The 26,192-nt window shown below is 56.5% G+C and overlaps 2 protein-coding genes across 15 annotated transcripts in view; one reads left to right on the plus strand and one right to left on the minus strand.

The window, feature by feature from the left end:
* Positions 1–25,417, minus strand: part of PAX2 (paired box 2) — a 90,903-nt gene extending 65,486 nt beyond the window's left edge. The window contains exons 1-4 of one of the 14 annotated variants that reach the window (XM_070485222.1): positions 25,401–25,417; positions 13,669–13,779; positions 9,977–10,145; positions 9,011–9,208 (exon numbers count right to left, since the gene is read on the minus strand). In XM_070485222.1, coding sequence (XP_070341323.1) covers positions 9,011–9,208; positions 9,977–10,145; positions 13,669–13,711 — 410 coding nt within the window. In that variant the 5' untranslated portion in view covers positions 13,712–13,779; positions 25,401–25,417. Of the gene's footprint in view, positions 1–9,010; positions 9,209–9,976; positions 10,146–13,668; positions 13,780–14,856; positions 15,348–16,898; positions 17,095–24,199; positions 24,714–25,400 lie in introns of those variants that run through there. The other 13 variants (XM_014841914.3, XM_014841910.3, XM_014841925.3 and 10 more) reach the window with 13 other exon arrangements.
* On the plus strand, positions 13,876–17,592 carry LOC139040234 (uncharacterized). The gene is made up of 4 exons (XM_070485231.1): positions 13,876–14,197; positions 15,710–15,924; positions 16,242–16,417; positions 17,092–17,592. Exons 1-4 carry the CDS (start codon positions 14,070–14,072, stop codon positions 17,590–17,592), a joined length of 1,020 nt encoding a protein of 339 aa, XP_070341332.1. The 5' UTR covers positions 13,876–14,069.
* Positions 25,418–26,192: the final 775 nt, after the last annotated feature.

Genomic DNA, 26,192 nt, shown 5'->3' on the forward strand with positions numbered 1-26,192 from the left:
TTACCACTAGCAGAGCAAAAGCACCTGTGCACACACACAGACTAACTATCAGGACCCTCTGTGTACCTGACAGGGCCCCAGCATCAACCCATCAGGACATCTACCATCCATTCAACCCCGTACTCTGTGGATAATGTTTGCTGACCCCCCAACAGGCGGGTTGTCTACATGATGGCAGAGGCTTTCATTCTGGGACCAAACAATGCCTTCAGCTGGACTCTGAAGAGCAAACTACCAGCTCCCTGTTCAACAAGACTGACTCCTTTGAAAAGCTCCCCGGAATGCCGGGGCCACTGAGACAGCTTCTCAGGGCACGAATGCCAGGTTCAGAGAGATAGCAGGATCCCACACACTCCCAAAACAGAGCCACACAAAGGCCCCAACATGGTCACCAACTTCTCTTGGTATGACACACAAGGCAGGCACCATCGTGTCCTCTGGAATTAGGACAAAAGGTCACAGGAAAATGGGCAGAATGAGCCTCCTCCCTGACCATCTCTGTGGCCTGTCAGGCGGGACGCCGTCCACAAGGCTCCTGATTTCCTTCAACTTCCTTCCCTAGCCCTGCAAAGACCCTGGGGCCAAGGGGCAGCATCAGGCCCCAGGAAAGCTGCCCCCAGTGCTTGCTCCCATTTGCTCAAGCTCCGGGGCCACTGTTGTTCTCCCTTCCTGCCCCCCTCCCTCTCTGTCAGTCCTCCAAGTACTCCTCTCTATCTCCTGACCTTATAGTGCCTATAAGGTAGATACAGTTCCCCTTCCAGCCTGCTTCCCTGTCTCCCAGCCTTTCTCCCCCTCCTGCCAAGAGCTGCCAGGAGCTGCCTGTTGTGTCCTCTGGCTGCCTCTGTTCCTGGATGGCTGCAGAGGGAGCTTGCTGCAGAGAAGTTCAGGCAGGGCCAAAGGCAGGCGGAGGAGGAAGTCCAGAGCAAAGTGGCTAGAGGCTCCCAGCTGGAGGGGGCTCTAATCTGGAACACTCAGGAAGTGGAGACCTCCCTCCCTTCCTCTTGGCCTCTCTCCCACTCTCCCTTCTGCCAGGGACCAGGATGGAGCCACTGCACTGCAGCAGCCCACAGCCACTGCTGGCCTGCCGTGCAGGTGCTGCCCGGTATAGGCGGCCGGCAGGGAGCTTCAGGGCCTGTGACTTTACCCCTATGCCACTTCTTTGCTCAGCCACCTTTCTCCTCCCTGGCTAGCCTCCCCTTTTCTCCTTTACCACCTCTGAGCCTCCCCTCAGGCCCCCACCAGCCTGGTCTACCAGCTGCCCAGAGCTCTGGCTCCCTCAAGTCACCTCCAAGACCTTGCAGCGCTATCAAAGGCCTTGGCTCGGATGAGCAAGATCCAGTCCCCTCTTTTCAAGCTTCTGTGGTTCTCTGCTCTGCACTCTTGCCATACGCTGCATTTCCAAGCCAGCCTGTCCAGGCAGAGCCAGCTCCTAGCCCCTCCCTTCCACCCGTCAACTCCATCACCTCCTTCCTTACTCTCCCAGTCCCCATCCTGACTTCTGTCCTTCCGTTTCCACTCGCATCTCACCCTCGCCTCCCCTAGCTATAGGGAGTTACTCTCTCTCTCCCACCTCCCTTCCTCAGGGCCTTCTGGGCTAAAGGGCTCAAGGAATGTCATATTCCCCTGCCACTGCACTGAGCTTACTGCTCTGATCTGAAGCAGAGAGATAAGTTATGTCCAGTTACACAGACCAGGGGCTGCAGACTGCTGGCCCATGAACTGAACCAGGCCCGAAGGTGTGTTTTATTTGACCAGCACAGAGTTTTTAGAAACCAAATCTTACTGCCCTCTAGGCTAGGCCTACATGCTTTAGCTCCTGTTTGTCTAGCTCTTACCACCTTTGTCTCATCCTCTGCAGCCTCTCCCATTGACCTTCCCTGCCGTGGCCTCGGGAGGCATTTGTGCTTGTGACCCCTGCAGCCACACGGCATCTCCATCATGGTCCCTCACTAACACGTTTCTTTCCAGACTGGACTTCTGGGCTCTACTTCTCCCCCACCCCCATCCCTACAATAAACCTGAACCTCTCTAGAATGCCGACTCTGTCTCTCTCTCTCCCACGAAAAACACAAAATATCTCTTTATCATATTCTTGCAAAAACCAGAAGGAGTCCATTTATTTTTGTGGTTGTTGAGGATGAGCTACAAGAGGAGCCTGGCTTTCTGGCCTCTCCTGCTGCCTGCCATTCCTCTCCTACATGAGAGCCCCCAGGTCTACACAGGGACTTGCTCCTTTGTCTCCAGTTCCAGATCATTCTCCTCTGGTTTCCCACATCCCCAACAGCTCCCCTATGTCAAGCTCCCCACCCCCCAGAAGGCCCCAGGCAGCTGCTTCTGCCATCAGGCCCCTCCTGGTCTCCAAGCCTTCTCCACTTCCCAGACGTGCGTTTCTTACACACAGCTCCTTCGTTATTTCCCTGGTACCTGGGTGACTGGGGAGGGATTTGGAGGCTTGGCCTGGGGCCTGGCCCTTGGGAAAGCTGTGCCTGTGACTGTGTCCCAGGGCTGCTGCCTGCCTCCTGCTGAGAGGAACTGCAGGGCCCTTGGTGGGTCACTGCACCACAACTCTGCAGGAAGGGGATGCACGGGGAAGAGCATCTTTGTGGCTGCTTCTGCAGTTGGTCCCCAACGAGTTCTGCCAACTGGGCTGCGACTCAAATGTCGAAACAAAGACAGACAGCTGATCACATAGCTCTCCATCACAAAGGTGCCATCACTGTAGCAAAGCCCCTCTTATTGGGGACTAACTGGACTATGGACTGTTATAGCACAAATAAAAATTGCAGGAAAATTTGGCCCCAGTTTGCCCAACTATGAAATGAGGAATCTTCAGCCCAACTCTATCACTGCTACCCAGCACTCCAATGACCACCTCACTCGTTGACCTGATGGGCCCAAGGACAAGGTGTCCAGCTTTTGTTTGTGACTGCAGGTCACATCCTGTGAGCCTTCCTCCCTTTCCTCTTCTTGGCCTCGGAGCCCTTTTAGGCAAGAGCAGGCATAGATAGGCACAAACACACACAAATCCACACATCCCAAAGATATCAAACTCTCTGCCTATCGATCATCATGAATAAATTCAAGCTGCACCTTTGCAGCACCAAAACAACCTGTTCAAGGGGGAGAAAAACATCTCAGCCCAGTAGTTTACAGAAGACAGAGAAAGCCAAGGTGATGTAATTCTCCCTCGATGTTATTCGGGCATTGGTTGTCAGACACCGTTTCCCACTGCTCGGATGTGTCAGGGGCCCTTCTCTCTGGGCTCGGAGCTGCACCGGGCGGAGCTGCACCACAACTGCTTCCCTGCCTGAATCTGAACTCTGAACTCAAGAAACTTTGCCTGCAAGAATCCAAACCTGGGGGCAGGTGGGTGTGAGAAGAAACAGCAGTGATCCAGAGAGCCGGCAGGCCAGGCCAGCACCCTTTACTGCAATCTTTTAAAGAACAGGAAGTGAAAAAGAAATTCTTTCCAGCCTACAAAGTTTCCTCTTACTGCAAGAACTCCAACTCCAGGGAGCAACAAGGAAGGGCCAAGGACAAACCTGAGCATTAAGGGGCAAAGCCGCAGAGCAGCACAACTGGAAAGTTGCAGGGCTGGAGATCTCGGAAGCTGGGAGCAAACAACGGAGCCCCTGGTTTGAGGTGTTCCTTTGTCCTGCTGAGAAGACTGGGAAGCAGGACCCCATCGCATAAGCGCTCATAAGGAACCCTCTCTTTGACGTGCAGGCTCTTGGTGGTGGTAGTGGTTTACCTTCTGCACCAGTTAGTACTATTGCTATATTTTCTCTGGAAGCCATAATATTCTTGTCCTCAACATATACCATCACATACACAACCATACTATTCCGTGTGTACCAGAACAAGCCCGTTTCCCAACTGTTCCCTCCTGCCCCAACTTTCTACCATGCATCTTATCCCCCGGACCTACTTTGCACAATCATTCTCTCCTTGTGCCAATATGCACACAAAGCCCTTGCTCTCCCCTGCCACATGCCACTCTCTCCCAAATATTCCCTTCTCCAAGCACCCCGTTTCCCTTCTGCAGGGGTTGCTCCTGCCTGGCCCCATCTCCACTTGGTTAATTCCCCCTGTGGCCCCTATATTGAACTGTTGTGTTGTCCATTTCCCTGTGACAAGGGCTCTGGTTACAGAGTTATTGATTGGTTTTCATGCAGACAGATGGGCCCTTCCCAAGCTCCCATCGAAATCCCTGGCTGTATGGGTTGATTGTTGCCTCTTGGGGTGTAGGATTGCACTGGAGACCACCCTCCACGCAACCTCCTTTGCCCAGGCTATGGAAGGTAATAAATGGAGGCAGCCTGGGCGATAATAAAAGCAATTGAGTAGGTTACCTGTGCAGACACAAGATTTATGCCTCCTCATATTTGATGTGATTGTTTTATTGAGTTCTCAGAATAGTTGGGATACTATATTTATTTATTTAGAGTTTTCCCTCTCTTTTCTTCTTTGCATCACCCTCCAAAACCCACCTGGAGCTTTCATTAGGGACAACCCCTCCTGTCTTCCTCTTTTCAAGAGTTGCCAGCTGAGGTAAGAACTCAGGGCAAACAGCCATTGCTCTCACCTGAAAGCCATTTTGTGGCCTGACCGCCCACTCTGAGCCAGCCAACAGGGAAACAGTCAGACCAATGTGACTGCCAGCCAAGAAGTCTAAAATAACTAAGGGAACAAAGATTGCTTTTCAGGAGGACAACTCCAGCTCATTTTAAGAATAAGACGACCAACAGTCATGACTATTTCACATGTCATTCTAATGAAGGGCAACCTCAGCAGCAGGAGACCCCCTCTGGGGAAGGACAGGTGAGCAAGGCTTCTCAGACAGTAACCAGCATGTCCGTTAGCTCTCTGTGGCCTGGGCTGGTAGGCCCAGGGCCACAGAAGGCAAGTTCTCTGTCTTTATTTCTCCCATGCCTCTGTGGGGAGATCTTCTTAGCCCACCAACTAGCCTTGGCTCTTTGCTGTGAGACCAAGAGCCCTGACCACCCTACAGCTGCAAGGGTTTGGAGATGTGGCAGGCAATGCTGCCCCTTTGGCCTGGCTTCAAGCCAAGCCAGGTCCAAGAGTCAAATGTGCCATGTTCTAGAAGCTGACTTTCAGAGAGGGTGATACAGACCCCAGCCCTGAATATGTCTTCAGCATTCCCTTGACGAGAATAAGTGGCTCCCACTTTATTTGGAAAGGTCCTTGAATGAACAGCTGGTAGACTACTGTCACCCCACTGCCAGACCTCTGACGGAGAACTGCGAGTGACACAGATGGAATTCCTTAACAGCACTGGGGCTGTAGCCTTCTTGGAGCCAGTGTTGCCACTGCGAGGAGAATGAATGTGCTGCTTTAGAGCCAAACAGGCTCAGAGAAAGTATGGATAGCAGGTGATCAGTGAGAAATTGGCTCTGGAAGAGTCCACTGCAAAGGTCTAGGGGCAGGGAGTGAACTGATCCTAAAGAGTGTGGGGCAGGCTGCAAAAGCCGAGAGTGATGGCTTTCTTGTCAGCTCATTCTAAGAGAGCGCCCTCAGGGGGTCTTCAATAACCCTAGACTCTATCTGGAGTTTGTGCCTGTTCTTTCAAAGGAGCTGTATTCCCTGCCCAGAGCAACAGCCAAACCAGAAGACTTTGGCATATAATCAGGAAAATCCTTCCTCCTAGTCAATTGCTCAGCAATGTAACTAGGTGACTTTTTTCCCTTCCAGTAGTTTGGGTCTCCCTCCATCTCTTCCCCACTCCTGGCCATTTCCCACACCGGGTTTCAATATCAAGTTACCTGTTTATAAACACCCACCCTCTACAGCGGCAGTGTACAAGCTGAAGCGCTGGCAACTCTACGCTCAGTGATCAGTGACGCAATAGTGAGAACGATTCAGATAAATTCCACATGCTAAGCAATCCAGTCAACCCTCCGGATTTTTGACAGTGGTCTCTGGGGGTGACGGTGGAGTTGGGAGGCCTCCCCGACCCACTGTGTTGGCTCATAGAGGTATTTCTATGAGGATTTGCCAATAGAGAATGAGGGTTTGATGTCCAAGCCTTTATCGCGACAGGATCAGAGAAAGCCAAAACCACTTTTAAAGCATGAAAAAGCAATTTAGTTTATAACCATAACAGCATATTTTAAGTGCGGCGGCAGCATCTGTTTTGGGGAGGAGAAGATGAAAAACTTTACAATTTGGCTCAGGTGGGTAAGCATGTGTGGACTTCCTTTCTTGCCAACCACCGGCATGCACACCTTTGCTCCTAATGGTTATAAAGTACCCAGCAAAGCGGGCACCTCAGCAACAGTAAAGCTCTAAACTCAAGAACCACCCATTCCCCAGTGCACCACACTTTATGCACAGAGGAAAATCTGCAGGTTCTTCCTACAGTGAGTGAGAATTCACAAAGTTCCTGACCTCACCAGTGCCAGCAGAAAGATTCTGCCTTTATCAGGGTTTAGGGTGAAACAAGGCATCTCAGATAAACCTTCCTCCTTTGGAGCAAAGCACCTACAGGGATGAAGCTCAGGGCATGGGGCCCAGAAGCATCCCTCCAGCCAGACTCAGCAGCACACTGGGAAGCCCCCAGAATTCTTTCCAAAATATGAACCACAGTAGGATTCTGTCCCAAAGCAAAATCGAGAATGCGCTGACTGCTCCTTGGTGACAAAGCAAGCCGAGAAGCCTCAATGCAGACCCTGGGCTGGCTGCCCATGCTGCCAGGGTCTTCCCTGTTCCTCTCCTCCCACACCCTCTCCATCTCCTGCAACACCTGCCCACAGATGGCTATACACCCAAAGGAAGCCTCCATGCCCCAAAGGTGACAGGGCCCCTCACGGAGCAGACTGTGCAGCCGTCTGAGCTGTCAAGCTGAGGTATTTTTTCTCCACTCATCCCACTCATGATTCACTGCTCTACTTTCTCCCACTTCCAGTGGGTGCATCTCAAGGCCTCTGGAACTTGATCCTGGGGTCACCTGTCTTCTGCTTGCCATGGCTTTTCAGGAGGAGAGCATTCCCAAACTTTTGCATAAGCCAGCTTCCCAAAACACCTCAGCCAGTGAGGGATATACTCACTGTTGGGGAGAGGGGGACAAGGGGTGCTAGACCGGGTGCTAGGCAAGGGGTGCTACCACCACACCTGCCTTGATTGCCGATTCTCCATCCATTGAGAGAAGCAAATTGCCTTAACCATACATATCATGGGTTCCTCCAAAGACTTGCAAATCCTTCTGCTAACAGCAAGCATTTCTCTCTAATGTTCTCCAGAACACCAACAGCCAGTCTCAGCAACGCGGCTCCTCAACAGAGCTGCTCTCCGACCCAAGCCGCAGTTCCTACTCACTCCCAGGACCAGCAGCCAGCCAAGAGGCTGAGTCCCTGATGGCTCAGAAAACAATGCTTAGTCCCCTTTTCTTCCCCAACGGCCACTTCTGCCCAGCTGCAAAGCTTCCCCAGCCTCCTCCTTTGGCTTTTAAATGCAAAAGACTCCTTCCTCTCCCAAACCACCCAGCGTCTTTCTCCAGCTCTATCCATCTTTCTCCAGCTCTACCCAGAAGATGTCTGAATGTCAAACCGCTATGCTTTCAATACCTAGCTGAGCCAGGCCCAGGGAGCTGGAGGGTTTTCGGAGGGTGTATAATTAGCTGATCAGTATTATGTTACCCTGTTCATAACTGAATAACCATTTTAATACAGATGGCACACACTGGGATAATTTCTGGGGTCGCCTTGCAGTACGTTACAGCACGAGTGTGGCAGAGGGAATCTTCTTTAGCCAAGGTACATTCTACCAGCTAATTTTACCTGCTGTTTTCAGGATGATTTGGGATAATTCCACATCATTTGCAAAATATTAAAAAAAAAAAAACCTTGATACGTGATGCCAGTTTCAGAAAAAGGCACCATCTGAATTATTAGTTGTCCTGATAATGAGCCTATGAAGAGAGCAAAGAATAACATGGGTATGAAACCCTCAGCCTTCTTCTCATTGGGGGATATGCCTTAAAATGAGGGGCAGGAGTTGAAAGGCTGGCCAAGGCTGTCTGGAACTTGTACAGGGTCTCTGATGACATCAAGCTGTACAGCTCTGTGAGGTTGAAACCACCTTGGGTTCCGTCATCTAAGTGCTGTTTTTATGTGCTGTGCCCACCACAGATAGGTGGTGCACACTGCACACATGTACACACTGGCCGGGTGTACATACACGGAGTGTGCATATGTGTTCTAGAGAGCACACTGGAGTGGCTTGGGGATTGGGAGACTATCATGTGCTCCTATATATCGAAATGACTCCAGCCTGTCTTATCTCCACGTCCCCGGGCCTGTCATCAGTGCAGACTTACGCCTGGACATAGTCATCCTACATGGTTGGAGGCATCTCCTAAGCTTCAGCCTCAGGGTCCGGAGCTCTCCTTTCCTGCCCGGCATCCCACTCCTTGTCCAGACCCTCATCCAGTCCCTGCCAGTTGCTGACTGATGGCTCTACAGGCCTGGATACTCATGCTTGTAGGCCGGAAATTTGTGCAAAGCTGACTAGCAAGGCCCAGGCTCCCAGGAGGCAAGCTTTGTGGGAGTTGGCAGGGAGGGTGGGGGAGCCAGGACAGGTGGCTGCCCCTGGAGAAGGGAGCATGCCTTTAGAAAGGGAAGTCTGTTTGGAAGCGATGAATAGACACTGGCCATTTTAAAGGCTTCGGCTGTGGGCTGTGATTGTCTCTAGATACCGAGGCGCGTAATCTTGGAGTCTTAATTACCACAAACACTTGGATTCATTTCCAGGATGCCGGCGGCAGGGAGAAGCCTGGCAGGGAACACCCAGCCCCAAGCTAAAGACAGCCCTGTCTGTCTGTCCATCTCTCTGCCTCCAAGGTCCCCTCTTCCTGCCCAAAGGACTTCAGGGCTGGGAGCAGGGAGGAATGGTGGAGGCTGGAGAAAGAACCAAGACCCGGTGCTGGGAGGTGCCCTGGTGGGCAGGAACTGGGAGCTGGAGTCCCACCCTGCGGCTGGGGAGGCTGGCTCACCTGTTGATGGAAGAGACGCTGGGCACTGTGTCGTTGTCGCAGATGCCCTCAGCCAGGAGCCGGTCTCGGATCTCCCAGGCAAACATAGTTGGGTTCTGTCGCTTGTATTCAGCAATCTTGTCCACCACTTTGGGCGTTGCCACTTTGGGCTTGGAACCACCGATCACTCCAGGCTTGATGCTGCCGGTCTCGTAGTACCTGCGCCCGGAAGGCCGGCGGGGTCAGCGAGAAGCAGGCCGTAGCTGGGGCAGGGGGGCTGCAGGCTCCAGAGCCACTGAGCCGCTCTCCCGCTCGAGGCATCAGCGCAGAGGGAAAAGGCCCAGCGTGGCTGAGCCGGCTTCCAGAGGGCGCTTGGCTAGGGCCAGGGACCAAGTGGAGGATGAGGGGGAGGAAAAGAGGGATGATGAGGGGGACACTCCCTCCAGGGAGGCAGTCATGCCAGGGGCTGCGTGCACACCAGCCGGAATAGGCAGCCCTGGGAGGGAAAGCCTGGCCTTTCATTCGGGAAGAGCAGGAGGAACAGCGGTTGGAGGACTCCTGCCCGCTGACTGGGCTGACCGGGGCTGAGGCACCACCTCCAGCCCTTTCCCACTGAACGCTGAACACAGACCTCCTATGGGAACCAGAAGCCTCCTTCCACCTCCCCAGTGCTGATTTTCCTTGCCTCGAGGACCCATTTTCACAACTCACTCTATTCCTCCAACCCACCAATTCGAATTAACTCTGGTAGAAATGGCGTCCCTCCCTTACTGAAGCTGGCAATGGGGCTGCCTCCCCACAAGGATCCTGGAACTGGGCAGGAACTGGATGACCCGGCTCCACCCTCACTCCTGGGGCCAGGGCCACCACCTGAGCGCCCACTCTCCCGCCGGCTCCTCAACTTTTAGCCAAGTTCTCAGGCTAGCGACCCAAGGCAGGCCAGGAAAGGAGACAGAGCATCTCCAGGGGCAGCTCCGAGGCCCTCACCTGCCCAGGATTTTGCTGACACAGCCGTGGCTGACCCGCAGCTGCCGGGAGATGTCGCAGGGCCGCACACCCTGGTGGGCCAGCTCCACGATGCGCTGCCTCACCACGTCGGGCAGGGGCCGGCCGTTCACAAACACCCCCCCGAGCTGGTTCACACCCCCGTGCCCTGCTGGGGAGAGACAAGAAAAAAACACAACACCCCACACACAGCAGGGACCGACCATTAGTCAGGGTCCGCGGCCCAGGACTTGCGAAAGGAGCAGGCAGGGCGGAGGGGCATGTTACCGGACTCGCGGGAGAACGTGGCCCGCCGACCGCAACGCGGAGGATTGAGGATTGGAACCCAATGGGCGGTAGAGACGCGGAAGCGCAGACGCTGGGCAGAGGGCTGGACAAGAACTCGGCTCTAAGACAAGTGCGACGCCAGGGAGAAAGTGAGGGAAGGAGTGGAGCGGCGGGGAGACAGAAAAGAAGGAAGAGGGGGAGAAAAACAGCAAAGGGGGAATGAATGCCAGCAGGAAAAAATGTAGGAAAGAGGAGAAAGGAAGGGCCGGGCAGAGGAGGAACCAGCGCGGAGTGGGGTCCCGCCCCAGCTGCAGGCAAGAGGGAGTTGTCGGTGCATGCGAGGAGGTGAGATTGGAGGCGGATGATTTTGGGGAATATGGGTCCAGTTGACTCCATACACAAGGGCTCGGAGCACAGACCGGGGCTAAGTGCTTAACATAACCCCCTTTTGCTCCCAACCTCTTTCCTTGTGTTTATTTTTGATGGGAGTTGTTTTCCTACCTCCTTCCCTGTGTTTTTGTTTTGTTTTTCGATGGAGAGTTTTTCTTCCCTTTATGTTTTCTATCTTCAGATATTTGGAGGGCCATATTTCCCCCTGGCCTCCCTAGTGTGTAAAGTTCAAAGAAAGCCAGGTGGAGGAAGGAAGGCTGAAGAGGCAGGGGCCCGGAGTCGGCTGTGCTCAGAGACCGGGAGGCAGCGGAGAGCTGCGCGGCTCCCGGCAGCACCGGGGTAACGCAGGCTGCTTGGGCTCGCCCGCCTGCCGCGCTGCGCCAGACTTGGGGCCCACCTCCTCGCCCAGGGTGCAGGGTACACATCGCCCAGGCGGGCTGAGGGCTCACGGGGCAGCCGGTGCAGCCAGCCTGAGCCAGCTCGCGTCCCTCTGACCTCTTAGAGCTCGGCAGCCGCCCAGGAAACCGCGCAACAAGGGCGTTTGCTCTGCTGGCCAAAAGGAGGGCGCTGGGTCTCCAGTCCGACTCCAGCAGGGGCTCCCAACCTCGGAACTAAGGTGGTCACCGGATACTAAGCCTGAGGGCACTGCCCGGTGCCCCGTTTTCCCTGGCCTACAGCAGTCTAGAAATCCTGCACCCAGAGCGATCAACCCGCAGCCGCAGTTACTGAGCAATCCAAGCGCAGAGACTTCTGGCGGCCGAGTTGGGCCGGACCGGGTCGGCAGCCTGCAGCCCCCGCCCTACTAGCTTCAGGCGACTTTCGGAGAAAGCGGGGACATCTGCGCCCTGCTCATTTCTCTGTCGTCCCCTTCTGGGGGGACCAAGAGAAAGGGCAGGCGAAACCCCCTGGGAGAGGCCTCTGATCTGGAGGCTGGGGGCGGACGGAACTTCTATTTTACCCCCCCATCCCCGCTAGTCTCCCTACCTCTAGCCCCACTCCTCACCCCTCCCCACCCTCCAAACCCCGTTCATCAATAATTTAGGCCCCGGGAGAACTCGCGTTACCGTTATGAAAAGGCGGCAGCTGCGGGCAGATTAAAGATGAATAATTCAGCCTCCCCGGGCTCCGGGCCCGGCCCCTCGACCCCAATCTAAGGGGTGGGGATGGGAAGGGGGCACGGTGGGAGTCCAGGTCTGGGGACCGGGAGCCGGCGCTGAGTCGGGCCTGGAATGCGCCACTGCCGCCGGCGCCGACTCGGGCTGTGGCCGCTTGCCGGCCAGCCTGCCAGCCCGCCGGCCGGCCGGCGCGGTGATCTCTCCCTTCCTCCGACCACCTTCAGCCTTGCTCCCGGTTAGGTTTCAAAGTGGCACCCAGTGGACAACCGAGACTTGGCGGATCCCCCGCGGAATCGGCCAGAGAGGAGAGCGAGAGCAGAGGCAGCCGGGCGAGGAGGCTGGCGGGCTGGGCGAAGGCAGCGTGTGGAGCCGGTTCCACTCCCTCCGAAAAGGAGCCAGGCTTTCTGGCTCGGCTTGCGGCGACCCACGGCGGCCCCAGGCCCCTGGCTCGGATTTCCTGTGCTTGGAAATTATTTAGGAAAATATATTTCATTCCCAGGAGTATTTTTAAAAGCTCTCCCTGTAACGCTAAATACATGCTTAGAGAAAAACATCTCTCCCTCCTCGGTTCTCTTGCCTGTAGCAGAGATCCAAGCCAGATCTAAAAAGTTTCCCTGTGAAAAGTTACAAATCATCCTTAATTACTAATCTACAGAGGAGAAGTTTTCTATATAGAATCTATCTTTTTTTTAAAAAAAAAAAGCTGTCAAAAAATCTCTCAATTGTTTTCCAAGCTAAGGACATAGGACATACGACATGAATTAGATAAATTCAAATTTCTTTAAAATAATTCCCTTTTTCTATTTTTTCATTTCTTTTCTCCCCTTCTCTTTTTTTCTGTAACATCCTTTCGGTTTTCTTTCTTTCATTTCCTTCCGCTTGTTTTGATTTCTCTCTCCTTTCTCCCTGGTGTTGGCATTTGCCTTCCTTTTGTTCCTTCCCTCTCATTTCCTTCCTCTTTGCCTACCCCCTGGCAGGGTCACTGGCTGGACCACCCTCACCAGGGAATGGGAGGCCGACAAGGAGCCTCCAGAACTGGAAGCAGAGCTTCTCGGCAGATATCTCCAGGCGCCGCCTGGAAGGCTCCTCTACTTGATCTCTTGCTGATTTCGATTTCTCCTTGGAACCCCTCTTTGTTTTTAGAGCACCTTCCAGGGAGAGGTGGAGAAAGATGACCACCAGGTCCTGCCAATCTCAGACTCCCAACTCAAGGAGAAGAGAAGGAGAAGGAGAGATAGGGGAGGTAGGAAAGAAAAGAAGAGGAAGGAAGTATTTCAACCCAGCCCACAAGAAGCCTTGGTTGCGCTGGCAGGGCCCAGAGATACTGGGAGCTGAGGGTCAGAAGGGGGCACCCCACCCCCACACTCAACTGCCTGATTGTCCTGACACTTAGGCTGCCCACGCTAGGAGTCTCGTCCTGGACAACCACACTGTAAGTTTGAGGAAGGTAGAGATAAGGGAAGGGAGGAGGAGGCAGAGAGAGAGAGAGAGAGAGAGAGAGAGAAAACACAACACAAAACCCTGAAAACTGCCTACCTATTAGTCCCCTAGCCCAAGGCAAGAGGGTGACCAGGGAGTAAGGTGGCTGGAGCCAGAGCCAGGGGCTGTGGATCCACCAGCTAAGGAGGAGCAGGTGGAAGGCAGGCAGGCAGGTGATGGGCACCAGCGAAGGTAGGAAAGCAGGCAGAGGGAGAAGTATGGGAGACAGAAAGCAGAAAGCAGAGAAACTGGAGGCTTTAGAAACACTGGGAAATGAGAGAAAGAAGGAAAGCAGGGGCCGGGAGAAGCCAGCGTGGCCTCCAAGATGGGACATGAACGCAGGGGGCTAGGGCCGCGCCGGGATGGGACAGGGTAGGGACTGGAAGCCCCGAGCTGGGACAGGAGCCGGGCGCCGGTACTCACGGTGCATCGCGGAGAAGGGGTCTGCTTTGCAGTGCATATCCATGGGGAGGCAGAGGAGCGGGAGCAGCGCGGCCGCCGCCGCCGTGTCGCCTCTCAAACTCAACTTCAGGACTTGAGGAGAAAAGGGAGGGACGGTGGGGGGGAGGGTGAGCGGGCGCCCGGCTCCGGCGGGGCGCGCGGGGGCGGGGGGCGCCGCGCTGCGCTCCCCGCAGGGACTTCTCCCGGGCCGGCCGGCCGGCCGGAGCTTGCAACCGCAGTGGCCGCAACTTCCCGCCGTCGGGGCGCGGGGCTGGGCGGTCAGCAGAACAGCCCTAAGGTGGCGGGTCGGGCCGGGGGGATCTGGGGGCACATGGCGCACGCGGCAGCTGGGGCCAGGACTGAGGCTGGGCGGGGGAGGCGATATGCTCAGCTCCCCTGGAACCTGGTCATCCGAGAGGCAGCTTTCGGAGAGAGAGGCGGCTTTTGGAGAGGGCGAGGAGCTGGGGCGGCCCGAGGGCGCCCAGCGGGGGCCGGGCCGCTCCAAGTGCTGGTGAGTTGTCGAAGTTGGCAGAGAAGTAGCAATCCTCGGGATGTCCGAGCGGGCGCCTTCGGGAGGGGAGAGCGCAAGCCGGGACCCAGCCCCCGGAAAAGGCAGGCGCACACCGCCGAGGCCGAAGGGCCGGGAGGGAGGAAGGGAGCCGAGCGGCGCCGGCAGCACTAGGCTGGCCCCAGGTGGGTTGCGGCTGCGAGAAGACTCGGCCGGAGACTGGAGCCGCGGCTCCGGGTGTGTGTCTCTCTAAAAGCTGCAAAGCCCCCTCCAGACCCCCTCCCCCTCCCCGCGCTGGGAGATGGATGACTTGTCAGACAAAGGCAATAGATTCCACCACTCTGTGATTCGCCAGCGCCGGAGCCCCGAGCTTCGGCGAGGAGGGCCCCGCGCCTGTCACTCCGGTGCCGGCGAGGGGAGGGCAGGGGAGGGGGAAACGGGAGGGAGGGAGGGAGCGGGCGAAGAAAGAGGGAGGGAGGGGAGCGGGCCAGGGGGAGGGGGAAGGGGAGCCCGGGATTAAAACTACGCTGAGAAACGAAAGTCGCCGATAAGATAAACGTTAGATAAGGATAAAGAGCGGCCAGTCTAATGAATATTCAGGAAACGACAGAGGGCCGCGGAGCGCGCTGCGCTCAGAAGCCGGGCTCATAGTCCCAACTCACCCAGCCCTGCCATCCACCGGCCAATGCCCTCATGGTCCACGGGGCCCCGAACCCCGTCCGCATCCCTAGTGCTAACCCTCTTACTCTCAGCTCCGAGTTCCCTTCCGTTCCTCCCAGGTTCTTCCTTCCTCTCTCTGGTCCTTCCCTTTCGTCTTTCCCTCCTGAGGTACCTCCCCGCCCACGCACCCCCCAATTCTCATTCCGGGGCAAAGTGCCCCAGCAGTTTGTCCTCTCCTGTCCCACGCGCAGCTGCGCGTGGGGCTTCCCTGGTCCCCTTGTCCGTCAGGGTCTGAGCAGCCCAGAACGCTCTAATTAGAATCGAATTGGAGACCTCCAGCAAGGACCCACCTGCCTCAGTGGGACCCAACGGACAATGGGAGAGCACAGTGCCTTTGCTCCTGGACCCTTGGATGGCTGGGGAAGGGAGGCTTGAGGAGGGAGACGGTGCAGAGCGACTGGTCTTGACTGCAGAGGACGTGGGAGACCAGGGCTTGCTCTCCCCGGCTGGGGAGAAGAAGCTGCGAACGAGGCTGAGCGCCGCCCGCTGCCACCTCGGCGGATCCGGAGCTAGTGCAGGAGGCGCAGCGCGCTGGGCCCGGCCCTGCTCCTGCCAGAGCCGCTGGCCCAGCCTCCGCAGCCCTCGTCCGCACTAGCTCCCTCGCTCGCTCGGGTCCGCTCGCACGCACCAGGCAGGAAAAGCCCTTTGTCTCCTAACTGGTTAAGTACAGAATATCCGGGAGATCTTTATGAAATATTTTCCCTCGTCTCATAAATCATCTTGGCACTTCAGCTGATGTTTTAACTCTCTCTCCCTCCTTCGCTCCCTCCCACCGCTTCCCTGGGTCTGCGAAAGGGCGGCTCAGGGAAGCCCGCGCTGCGCTCCGGCCGGCCACCCGGACTCAAGGCTCCTCTGGCCCCTGCCTGCAGACCCTGGCGCCCGCGGAAGCTCCGCGGACTCGAGCTGCTGTCCCGCTGGCCGGAGCCCGGGCGGCAGCGAGAATGGGGACCGCACCTGCCCGACTCAGCCAAGAGGAGACTCCTACTGGGCCTCTTGCACCCAGGTTTTCGGTGCGTCCTTAATCCTCGGGCGGGGCTCGGGCCGGGCTCAGCCCCACAGGGTTCTGAGCCTCCCACTCATTAGGGGGCCGGATCTGCAGAGATCCTAGAATTTGCCCTTCTTCCTGGATCCTTCTGAGCCCGACCCACTTAATCCACCTGCGGAGTAACTACTGGAAGGAAAAAAAAAAAATCCCTCTCCGCCAGTCCCCTCCCTCCCAGCCCCCACCTCAACTTCCCTCGGGAGGACAAGCTGGTTCCCTTGGGCGGGAGGTGGAAGGCGCAGGATCCAGCCCCGAAGGTCAGTCTCTTCCTCTCGAGACCTGCAGATGGCGCTCCCGGGTTTGCTTTGGCCTCACAACCCCACGAACACGCACTAACTTCGTGTGCGGAGCGAAAAAGGAAAACCGAGTTCGCGCAGCCTAAAAGGAAAGGCTCTCAGGCCTGGGAGCAAGGGGCTCTCAAGTGGTATTGCTTACTACAGCCTTGGGCTTCCTTCAAGGAGGTAATTAACCCAGAATTGGGGTGGCGGGAGGCATCAAGAAAAAGTCTTTACCGAGAGGAGCTCAGAACTAAAGGAGCCCTTTGCCCCAGGCCTCCCTATGTTGGTCTAGGAAGTTGTCTTGGGGAGCCTGAACTATGGGAGGAACAAGACTGTGGGCAGAATCCCCCTCTACACATAGACTCAGATTTTTCTAGAACCAGCTAGACATAGATAGCCCTGTCACACATACAATGAAGAAGTGTGGGTGCAGAGAACAGGCATTTTCACATACTGGGCAAGAGAGATTTTCATGTTTTGTAAAGTAGGGGACTTACTGAACAAAGTGTGCTGGAAGTTGTTCTCACACACCTATCCTTCACATATACCCCTGAGGAGTGGAGACCCTTCCATGATAGTCCAATTCCCCAGTAGCTCCTAAGATTCCAGAAACTCCCCTGCTCCTAGGACCCTTTCCCCAGCATTGCACTGGCTGGACACTCACCTCCCACCAGGCCAGCCCCTGGTAGCTTCCTCTGTAGCTCCAGCCCATTCCTGGCTCTAGAAAGTCAAAAAGCAATGCTCCCTCATTAGAAACCCTTTTAGCCAAGGCTCTGCCTTCTCCTAGGGCTCCAGGCTGAAGGGCTGGCCTCTCCCTCTGATGCACCCTTTCCTTGTCTTCCCTTTCTTCTCTATAGCGTCTAGTAGACAAGAAAAAGGCAAGAAAGGAAAAAAGGGAAGAGGAAAGAGGAAAAGAAACAGAAAGAAAGAAAGCAACTCAACCCCAAACACAACCCGGGCTCCGACCTGTCAGGGTTGGTTGCTTTTCCTGTCTGCCTCTAAATGAACCTTTTCTCTCTGGTGTTTTCAAAGCGGCCCTTCCACCCCCCAACCTAGGGGCATTTACACTTCAAACAAGGTGCCCGCCTCCCTGCGGAAATTTAAAGGCAAATAAACTTTTGGGGAGTTGCTCTGATACCCATCTCGGGATTTGCTTCATTAGCCGCCTCTGTGCATCTGATCTGCCCAATAAATCTTCCTTGTGGATCTCTGTTCCATTGCCTTCCCTGCTCCCTTCCCTACCAGGCTCGCCTGGGGCCCGGAGGCCCCCCACCCTTGCCTCCTTCCTCACCTCACCGCGGAGCTGCGGGGCCTGGCTCTCCGGGTGTAGGTGTCCCAGAGGCAGTGGTCCGCATTGAGCTCCCCCCACAAGTGTACACGTGCACAGGCGCTCCAGCCCAAATCAAGCGCGACTACCACCGCGAGCTCCCAAATGCGTTCCTGGATTGAGGGTCCTCGAAGTGAAGTGCTCACATAGACCCTGTCCACTGTCCGCGCTTGCACCCGCTCCCTTCGCCGCTCTTCTGCTCGTTTCCCAGTTTCCTGTTCCCCGGCCCAGCGCTTTCTGCCGGGGCCAGGAAAGGCAGAGGCGTGGCTGCCTCCCCTCCACAGGCTGGGGCCTGACCCGGGCCCAGGTTCCCCACACCGAGCAGTTTGGGGAGGCGGCTGGGCGGCGGGGGGCCTGGCAGGCATGCGGGAGCTTCCCAGGCGTGCCCCTCCCCCGTGGCCTGGGCTGCCTTCCTCCTTCCACTCCTTCCACCTCCCGGGGAGCGGCAAGGGGAGCCAGGGCCAGGGCTCTGAGGGAGGGGATTAGAAATGCCGAAATTAAATGTATCTCCCTAGGAAATGCTCCCCACAGCGCGGACCAAATTAAACGCATTAAAGTTCGGGGGTGGGAGGGGGGGAGCTGTTTAGAACCAAGGGGGGAAAACTAGTCCGAAGGGAAGAGAAGCAGAAATGGAGGGGGGAAGAGATGAGGGTAGAGCAGAGCAGCAGCCTGAGCTCCTTTTCTGAATGAGTGCCAGTTTTGGAAGTCACCACCACCATCACAAAAAAGAGAAAAGTTCGTCTGACAATCCAAGTCCGAGACTGCCACGGGCCACTCGCCCCAGGCCCCATACGCTGGGCTATCAGACCCCAGCAGTCGGTGCACGCACCCCGGCCCCCTCTCCAGCTCGGCCTGACCGGCTCCCGCCCGGCCCTTTCCCCTCCGCCTCCTCCCCAGCCTCTCCCCGCCCCTCCCCCTTCCTAGCCCTCTGGTCACGTTGGAGGATGGTTTTTTTTTTTTTTTTGGAAGAGCTTCTGGTACAATATGGAGCACCATGGGCTGCAATTTCACACTCCACGGCACATTCCCCCTAAAGCTACTTTCTTTTTTTTCATCTGAGACCCCCTAATTTCTGCTTCCTCGCTCCCTCCCTTGCTCCCTCCCTCCCTCCTGCTCTCACTCTTCTTTTCCCGCTTTTGTTCCCAATATTTGGGCTCCCTGCGTGAAGCCCGGGGGGCCTGACTCCCGGCTGGCCCCGCCCGCTCGGTCTGTTGGTCCTGTGGAGGCCGGGCGCACGTGCTGCGCCTTTATCCTCCCCGGCCCCTCCCCCCTTCAACCCGGCTTCTCCTCACAAGAGGTCCTAGAGGGGAAATGACAATGCAAGCCACTTGGCCACCAAAGCGGCCTCTTAGCGGCACGGGCTTGCCAGGTGGCTGCCACCGGTGGGCCACCCTACTGGGGAGCCGAAAAAATAGTCAAGCCAGGAGAAACTGGGGCAGCAGGTCTATAGGGTAGGAGCGGAGGGCTCCGTCCAAGAGAGAACAAGCTGGGGGAAGGGGGGCAAAAGGCCCAGTGAGGCCCTGATACTCCAGGTTCTGACCTAAACACAGCCTGTCCCCCTACTCGCAGACACACATGGTCCTCTGCACAGCTACAGGGGTCACTCAGCCCACAGGAGGAAGCAGCAACCACCACACGCACAGTCTCTCCACCAATTTGAGTCTTAGTTTCCTTGCCTGTAAAATAGGGATATTTACACCTGTCTTGGCTGCTCCATGGAACTAGCCAATAGGAAAGCATTTTGAAAACCAAATATTTCTATAGTAGATTAAGGAATAAGTGTCTAGCTTCTGAACTCTTAATCTTCCACAAAAAGGGAACAGAAAGGGTCTGGGTGCTTAGGCAGGGCAGGAGGTGGGGTTTTCCATCCAACTTCTATCCTATAAATGTAACTAAAGGATTCCTCATCACCCCCCTTCCTGTGTTCCTCCCTTTCAGGATTCTTTTCCTTCCCATTGACTACACCACACTGGCACATGTTTATCACTCTGCTCCCTGTCTTTCCTGCCACTCCTCCATTCCCACTTCTTCCTGAACCCTCACCCCACTGCATCAGCGCAGCTGCTAGAGGATCAGTTAAATCCTCCCCCCTCCCACCCCAAGAGCCCGGTTAATTGTGGCCTCAGGCGCGGTCCCCTTCGGGCCTGTCTGCCAAAAACGCTGGGAGGAGCTGGCCCGGTGGCAGAGACTTGGGAAGGAAATCCCGTCCAGTCCGGTTCCAAACAAAGAAAGTTGGTCCTCCCAGGACCTGCAGTCAACCTGCCAAAGCCAGAGCGGAGATGGGACGGTGGTGACAGACCTGAGCAAGCGGAGGCGTGGGAAGGCGGAGAGAGGAGGGGAAGAAAGGGACATGAAAGGGGTGCTGAGGGGACAGAGAAGGCACCTGTCTCCCAAAGGCCTGAAGGGGCTGGTTTGGTCCCCACCTGACCAACTGCCCCATCCCTTCGTCCCAAGCCAGGGTGAGAGAGTCCGAGTGAGACTGAGTGTCGGTGGCGAAGTAATGATTAACCTTCTTCTCAGCCAGGCCCTGAGCCCGCAGCCTGACCTGGCTGTGGTGGAGGGAGACAGCGCCTGAGGGCCGCCGACCTCCCAGGTGTTACCCACCGAGATCAAGGGGGCTGCGGAGGAACAGGGCAGGCGGTAGCAAAGGGCAGCCCAAAGGGAATGGAGCGCAGGGCAGGAGGAAGGCAACTCCAGATGCTGGGCAGACCAGGGGAGCGAAATAGCCACAGCCAATGCACAAGGGAAGGAAGGGGCCAAACGCGGGCGAGGGCGCGCGGCTCCGCAGCGCTGAGGAATAGTTGGAGAGGGGCGGGAGAACCCCGGCGGGCTGAGTTTTCCCGGAGTTGCGAGCAAGAACCAAATCTACTCTCGGATCCATCCGCGGCGCGCCCGCCCTTCCTTCCTCCTCTGCCAGCAGCTGTGCGGCTGTGAGGAGCAGGCGGAGAAGGCGCCAGAGCCGGGAGCGGGTAAGGCAGGGGAGACCCGCCAGCGAAACAGGGAAGCGAAGGGCAGGGCCGCCCAGGCGGGGGACAGGCTGCTCGGCGCCGCGAAGTGGCTGGAAACAAAGGACCGGAGCGGAGGGGAGAGGGGAAAACGGGGGAGAGACGGGCTGGTGAGACAGGGAGAGGACCTAGGAAAAGGGTCGCTCTGGGGACCGACCGAGGTTTGTCTACTCCTGCCGCCTCCGCCCACTCCAGCCTGGAGCCAGGACGTCCCGGGGGCTCACTACCGCTTGGGTTCCTGGGCGCTGGGCCTGTGGCCTGAGGTCGGGGCAAGGGGTCTTGCTGTGGCTGTGGGGGCCGTGTGTATGTGTGTGTGTGTGTGTGTGTGTGCGCGCGCGCAACGGTTTAGGCAGGCGGGGGATGGCGGTAGGGAGGGGAGGGCCTCCGCTGTCGGGTTAGACCCCTGCCCCAGGCGGCTACAAGCAAGCCTCCGCCTCCGCTCTCCGCGGTCCAGAGCCGTTCATTCCCCGAACTTGAAACAAAAGGGTTGACCCGAATCCCTCAGGAGCCAGGGCAAGGGCTCCTTCTGGAAAAAGTGCTTTGGTTTGAGACTTTAAGGGTTACCCTCATCCAGGATTATTTCTCAACTTTCTGTAACTGTTCCTAGGAAAAAAAAAAAAAAAAAGATGCAAGTAAATCTCAGAAAAAAGCCCGGTTCCCAGTAGTCGGCTTCGCCATGTCCGGCCCTGGGGTGAGGTCTAGACCCGCAGCTAACCAATATGTTGGAGAAACTAACTAATGGAGGGAGGAAGCCTCCTTCAATTTCTAAATCAATTAAGGAGAATTTCTGATGTGTCTCCTTGGGGACTGAACGACTCAGTGCGGAGATCGTGTGAGTGTGAGTGTTGTGAGGGTGTGTAAAAGGTGTGTGTGTGAGGGGGGTGGAGAAGGATGTCCAGGCAAACAGCTGTGTCCCAGGCGGGGCTGAGATAGGAGCTCAGGACCCATATCCAGCACCTCCCCCCCTCCTCCCTCTGCCCTCAACCAAGCTGCTCCGAGGCCAAGGCCTCCGCAGCCTCTTCCAGCGGGGCCGCCAATCAATCCTGCAGGTCAACACAGCAATTAATAACGGGGTGAGGAGGCCTGGAAAAAGAGGGCGGGGAGGCGTGGGGCTGTGTCTCCCCCAGGCTCTGAGGGCCCGGCGGCGGGACGAGGGAGTGGGAGGGGTCTCCAAGGGCAGAAACAACCCTGGGAACTCAGTGTGGGCCCGGGAGTGGGCCCAGGACCCCAGGAGAAAGAGGCAGGGGACCAGCGACAGGGAGCTAGAGAGGCAGCTGGGACAGGCCAGCGGAGTAAAAGGGAGAACATCAAATAAAGCTCTTATTTTTACGGTTCTGAGGGTATAGGCGACGATAGCCAAAGACCACAATTAACCTAGAGATTTTCTCTCCTTTCCCCCTTCCCTCGCCTTTTCCTGGCGGTTTTCGCTGCTCCCGAATAGGCTCAGCGAGAGTAAATAAAACCCGCATCCTTCGCAAACCCGGCTGCGGCGGTTGCGCCAAAGCATCCGCCAGACACGCTCGCTCTCCCGCGCGTCTCATTGACATTTTGAACTAGCTGGATGGGGCCAAAGGGGACACGGGGGCCGTCTGGGGGCGCTGGGCCCCCGGGGAGCTGTGCCCCGGCCAGACGTGTCTAAGGAAGAGATGAGGGCAGAGGAGAGGCAGGGGGCGGTGAAAAAGAGAAGGAAAGAGAGAAGGCGGCTTGGAGGGCGGAAGACTCCGGGTCTTGGTGGGGCCGCCTGGAAGGGAACGGGGGTTTCCTACTCTCAGACACAGCCCTGCCTCCTGCCCAGCTCCACAGCTCCTCCCCACCCTTCCCCACTCCGCGGCTGGCGGGAGTGCGATGCTAGCGGAGAAAGCGGAGAAAGGAGGGAAGGGGAAGGGAGCGCGGTGCGCAGCTGGTCTTCCCGGCCTCTGCCACGCGCGCGGGGAGAGCGGCTACACGACCAGGAGCAGGTAGGCGCAAGAGCCCCTGGGTAAGCACCCTGGTCCCTCCTGGAGTATCCTGAGCGCCAAGAAACTTGAGGGGAGGGCCCTGAGAGGCACTCAAGAATGCCCCCACCGCTCTGCCTTCTCCTTCCCGAGGCGCTGGGGAGGGCGCCTGGCTGCGTCTTCTGGGAGATTTGCCGGGCCGGGGAACAAAGTCCTTGCACCTCAGGCATGCAAGGCAGGGAGAGCCGCCTTCGGAGAGAGAAAATGGAAAAGTGGGAGTGTCAGGAGCCTGAGCAGACTGGACAGAGAAGGAAGAAGGGGTGGGGGCAGGAGGCAAAATAGATTCAGAGTGAGGGAGAGAGAAGCCCTGTGCAGGAGAGGAAGAAAGGGGGAGAGAGGTTCGCAGGAAGGCCCAGCCATTAGGTCTGTCCTTGGGCTGCATATTTATACGGTCGAGGGGGTGCACAGATGGGCTCTCAATTGAATTCCATCTTCAACACCATCAGAGATTGATTTTGTACTCGCTTTTAATTTTGCCATAATTAATTAGATCATTACAACTGTTTGCTATTGATCTCCCTACTTAAACCTCTGGTGCAGAGGGGTGGCCCAGAACCCTAAAAGCCCAGGAGGCCACAGTTGAAACCCCTGGGGGGGCCAGGTTCCCTAGCAGGGACAAGGCCTCAAAGGGGGAATCGAGGCAGCCCAGAGACTGGGCCAAGAAGCTGGAGGGAGGGCAGTGCTGAGGGTGGAAAGAACTAGAACCTGAGCTGGTGAGGGGTTGGAGGGAGGGAGGAGAGGAAGGAGGTTTGGGGAAGGTGAGGAGGGATGCCAAAAAGGGCCTGGAGTTAGTCCTTGACCTCTGTGGAATTGTTTGGAAAACTCTTGGAAACCTGATCCAACCCCCTCTCGCCCCACCAATCCACAAATAAACTTGGGTCCCTGGCTGACCGCCCCTCACTACACCAGGGTGCCTAGTGGGCAGACTGAGCTGGGTTGGCAGGCCTGGAGGAGAGGGGCAGGAAGGGAAAAAAAGGAGAGAAGAGCCCTCTACTCCCTTGGCCTTTTGGGTAAGCAGCTTCAGATTCTTCACCCCACCTGGGTCGCCTGGGGCCTGCCACCCCTCCCCTTGCCCCAGGCTTTCCTTGAGTTGTTTATTTTGGGGGCAGAGCCTTCTCTCCACGCTGGTTCAGCACATGTCCACCAGTGCTTAGACTTTGGTTCGCACTCAAATACACAAAACTCTCACACACTTGCACCCAGCATGTCCCCATCCAGTGGCACCCATGCACACACACACCCACACTCCATTCCCACTAGAAACTACGGTCTTCCCAGTGCTCCCAGTTTGGAGGAAGTTGTGCAAAATATTTGTACACTGAGGGAAACTGGAAAGATAACGCACGACAGAAAGGAAAAGCCAGGTTGTGCAGAAAGACCAAGAGAAGTTGTAAAACTCATGTTTTCTGGGTGGAAACTTTTTAGTAGATTTAGAGGACACCAAGAGGGAGGGCCCAGGAGGCCCCAGTGGTGAGGAGAGGCCGCAGAGCCCCAGGCCCCAGCCGTTATAGTGGCCCCGCCGGGGAGCACAGAAAGAAAAAGGAATGGAGTCCGCCCTCGGCTTGGACGCCCCCATCCCTCTCAGATGCCACCCTCCCCGCCTTGCCCGTGGCGCTGACCGATAGCTGCCCGCTCTTACCTGCCCGGCCCGCGCGCTGTTCCATGCTCTGCTCCCTGCGCTGCCGTCTGGGCCCGGGTCTTGCTTCTCGGCTCTTCCGCCGCCCGACAGCGCGTCTCGCCTTTGCCGCGGCCGCCCGGAGATCTGGGCGCAGCCACCCGAGACCGAGCGGCTCAGATAACCCCGGCTGCCCGCCGCCTCGGCTGTGCGCTCCGCTCGCCCCCGCGCTCGCACACCCGGCCTCGCCGAGGCACGGCCACACGCCGAGGAGCCTCAGGCTCTCCGCCCCGCGCATACGCGCGCACACGCACCCAGGCCCCGAGCCAGCCGCAGGCAAGCCGGCACCCGTGCTGCCACAGGCACCCAAAGACCGAATCCCCAGCCTTGACGCCGGCACACCCTCTCACCCCACCCCCTCTGCTTCACTGTCACACGCTCCCCGGCAGCCTTGCAGCCTCACACGCAGGGGCGTCTTCACTCTCCTACAATTCCCAACTTTGTGCGATTCCCTGTCCCCACGACTCTCAGCACCCGCCCCATTCTACTTTCTCAACCGTCAGGCTCCACAGCCTGCCACCCCCACCCCCCACCGCCCGTCTTGGCTCTCGGCCTCAGTTTCCAAGATCCCTTATAGACCTACCCCAACTTTCTCCAGCCACATGGTCGCTCCCTGGAGGTCCCTGTCACCAATGCATTGTGGCACTGCTCACTAAATCCCTCACAAGCTCTTCTGCTCAGGATTGTTTTTCATTTTAAACTTAGAAGAAAAGGAAAAATTCCTGGCTTCCTTGCCCTGACGGAGATGGTGGGGATGGGGGAGAATGACCAGCTCCCCCCCAAGCTCCTGTCACACTCTCATGACCACGCGCTTGAGCTACACCATTCCACAATCCTCTGGTGCTCTCGCCCCAAGTGTCTCAGACCCTCAGATTCACACCCTCTCCAAGCACAACCTTCATCCCTGATCAGAGACTCACGTTAGCTTTCTCCCACAGCCTGCCCTCCCAGACTGGAATTTATACTCCTCACACTCTTGTCACAAATTTTCCCTTAAATCTTTCATTCACCACTTTTGTACTCCCACGTCCTACACACTCACACAATTCTTGAGCACTACTGCTCCCATTCCTACCCCCCATGTATGCCTTTCTAATTTACCCCACTGTATATGCCCACCCACTTGCCCACCCTGGGCCTCCCACTTTCACACAGCTTGGCTCACCTGTGCTGAGTAACCCTGAGGGGCTGTCAAGGACAGTGCTGGGTAAGCGCCAGAGTGCAGGCAGGGGTCTATGACTGGCTCCATCTCTTGCACACACAGGGCCAGACTCCAGGCAGAAAGGCAACAAGGCAAGGGGCAGGGCCCAGGTCCAGGAGGTCCACTGGGCCCATTTAGGTTAGAAACTGGAAGTTCTTCACTGGGAGTCCCATCCACTTCAGCTGAAGTTCTTCTAGAAAGACTGTGCAACTAAGGACAGGAAGCTGGAGCAGCACAGGGGCCCAGAGGCAAGACCAATCTCATGGTTGCCCAGTTTAAATTTTTAAAATCTTCCTACAGGAACATGAATTTCTATCAGGCAAATCATAGCCAAATTACCATTCTACCAATATTTGTGATTTAAAACATCAGACTTTGTGGGCATTTCTTTTCTTTTCTTTTCTTTTTTTAATCAAACAGTGGTTTTCTAATCTATGAGCACAAAAACTTAAAAGTGAAAAAAAAATTTCTTGCTTTTTGTTATACGTAGAGCAACATTTCCAAGGACAAGGATGAGAGAGCAACATGCATAAATAAAACCCTAGTTACACACACACCACACTCTCGTGTAGTTACTCCATTACACACACACACACACACAAACGCACACGCAGAGTTAGCTTCTCACTCTGTCACCTACTCAGAACCAACCACGCCCAGTCACACACAAGGGCCGTGACCTGCTGAGTCACACCTTCACTGCACAGCTCTTTGTGCCTTTGTTACCTGTTCTCTAGAATAGTGGTAACAAACCTT

Source organism: Equus asinus, chromosome 2 (assembly GCF_041296235.1).
Source record: "Equus asinus isolate D_3611 breed Donkey chromosome 2, EquAss-T2T_v2, whole genome shotgun sequence".
Taxonomy (NCBI): domain Eukaryota; kingdom Metazoa; phylum Chordata; class Mammalia; order Perissodactyla; family Equidae; genus Equus; species Equus asinus.

Excerpts from the sequence above, each read along its gene's own strand:
- LOC139040234 (XM_070485231.1), top strand. The coding sequence starts at position 14,070 with ATGCTCAGCTCCCCTGGAACCTGGTCATCCGAGAGGCAGCTTTCGGAG. Across the intron at positions 14,198-15,709 it reads CCGGGCCGCTCCAAGTGCTG|GGCGGCTCAGGGAAGCCCGC; the intron begins GTGAGTTGTCGA and ends GGTCTGCGAAAG. Across the intron at positions 16,418-17,091 it reads CTTGGGCTTCCTTCAAGGAG|CGTCTAGTAGACAAGAAAAA; the intron begins GTAATTAACCCA and ends TCTTCTCTATAG.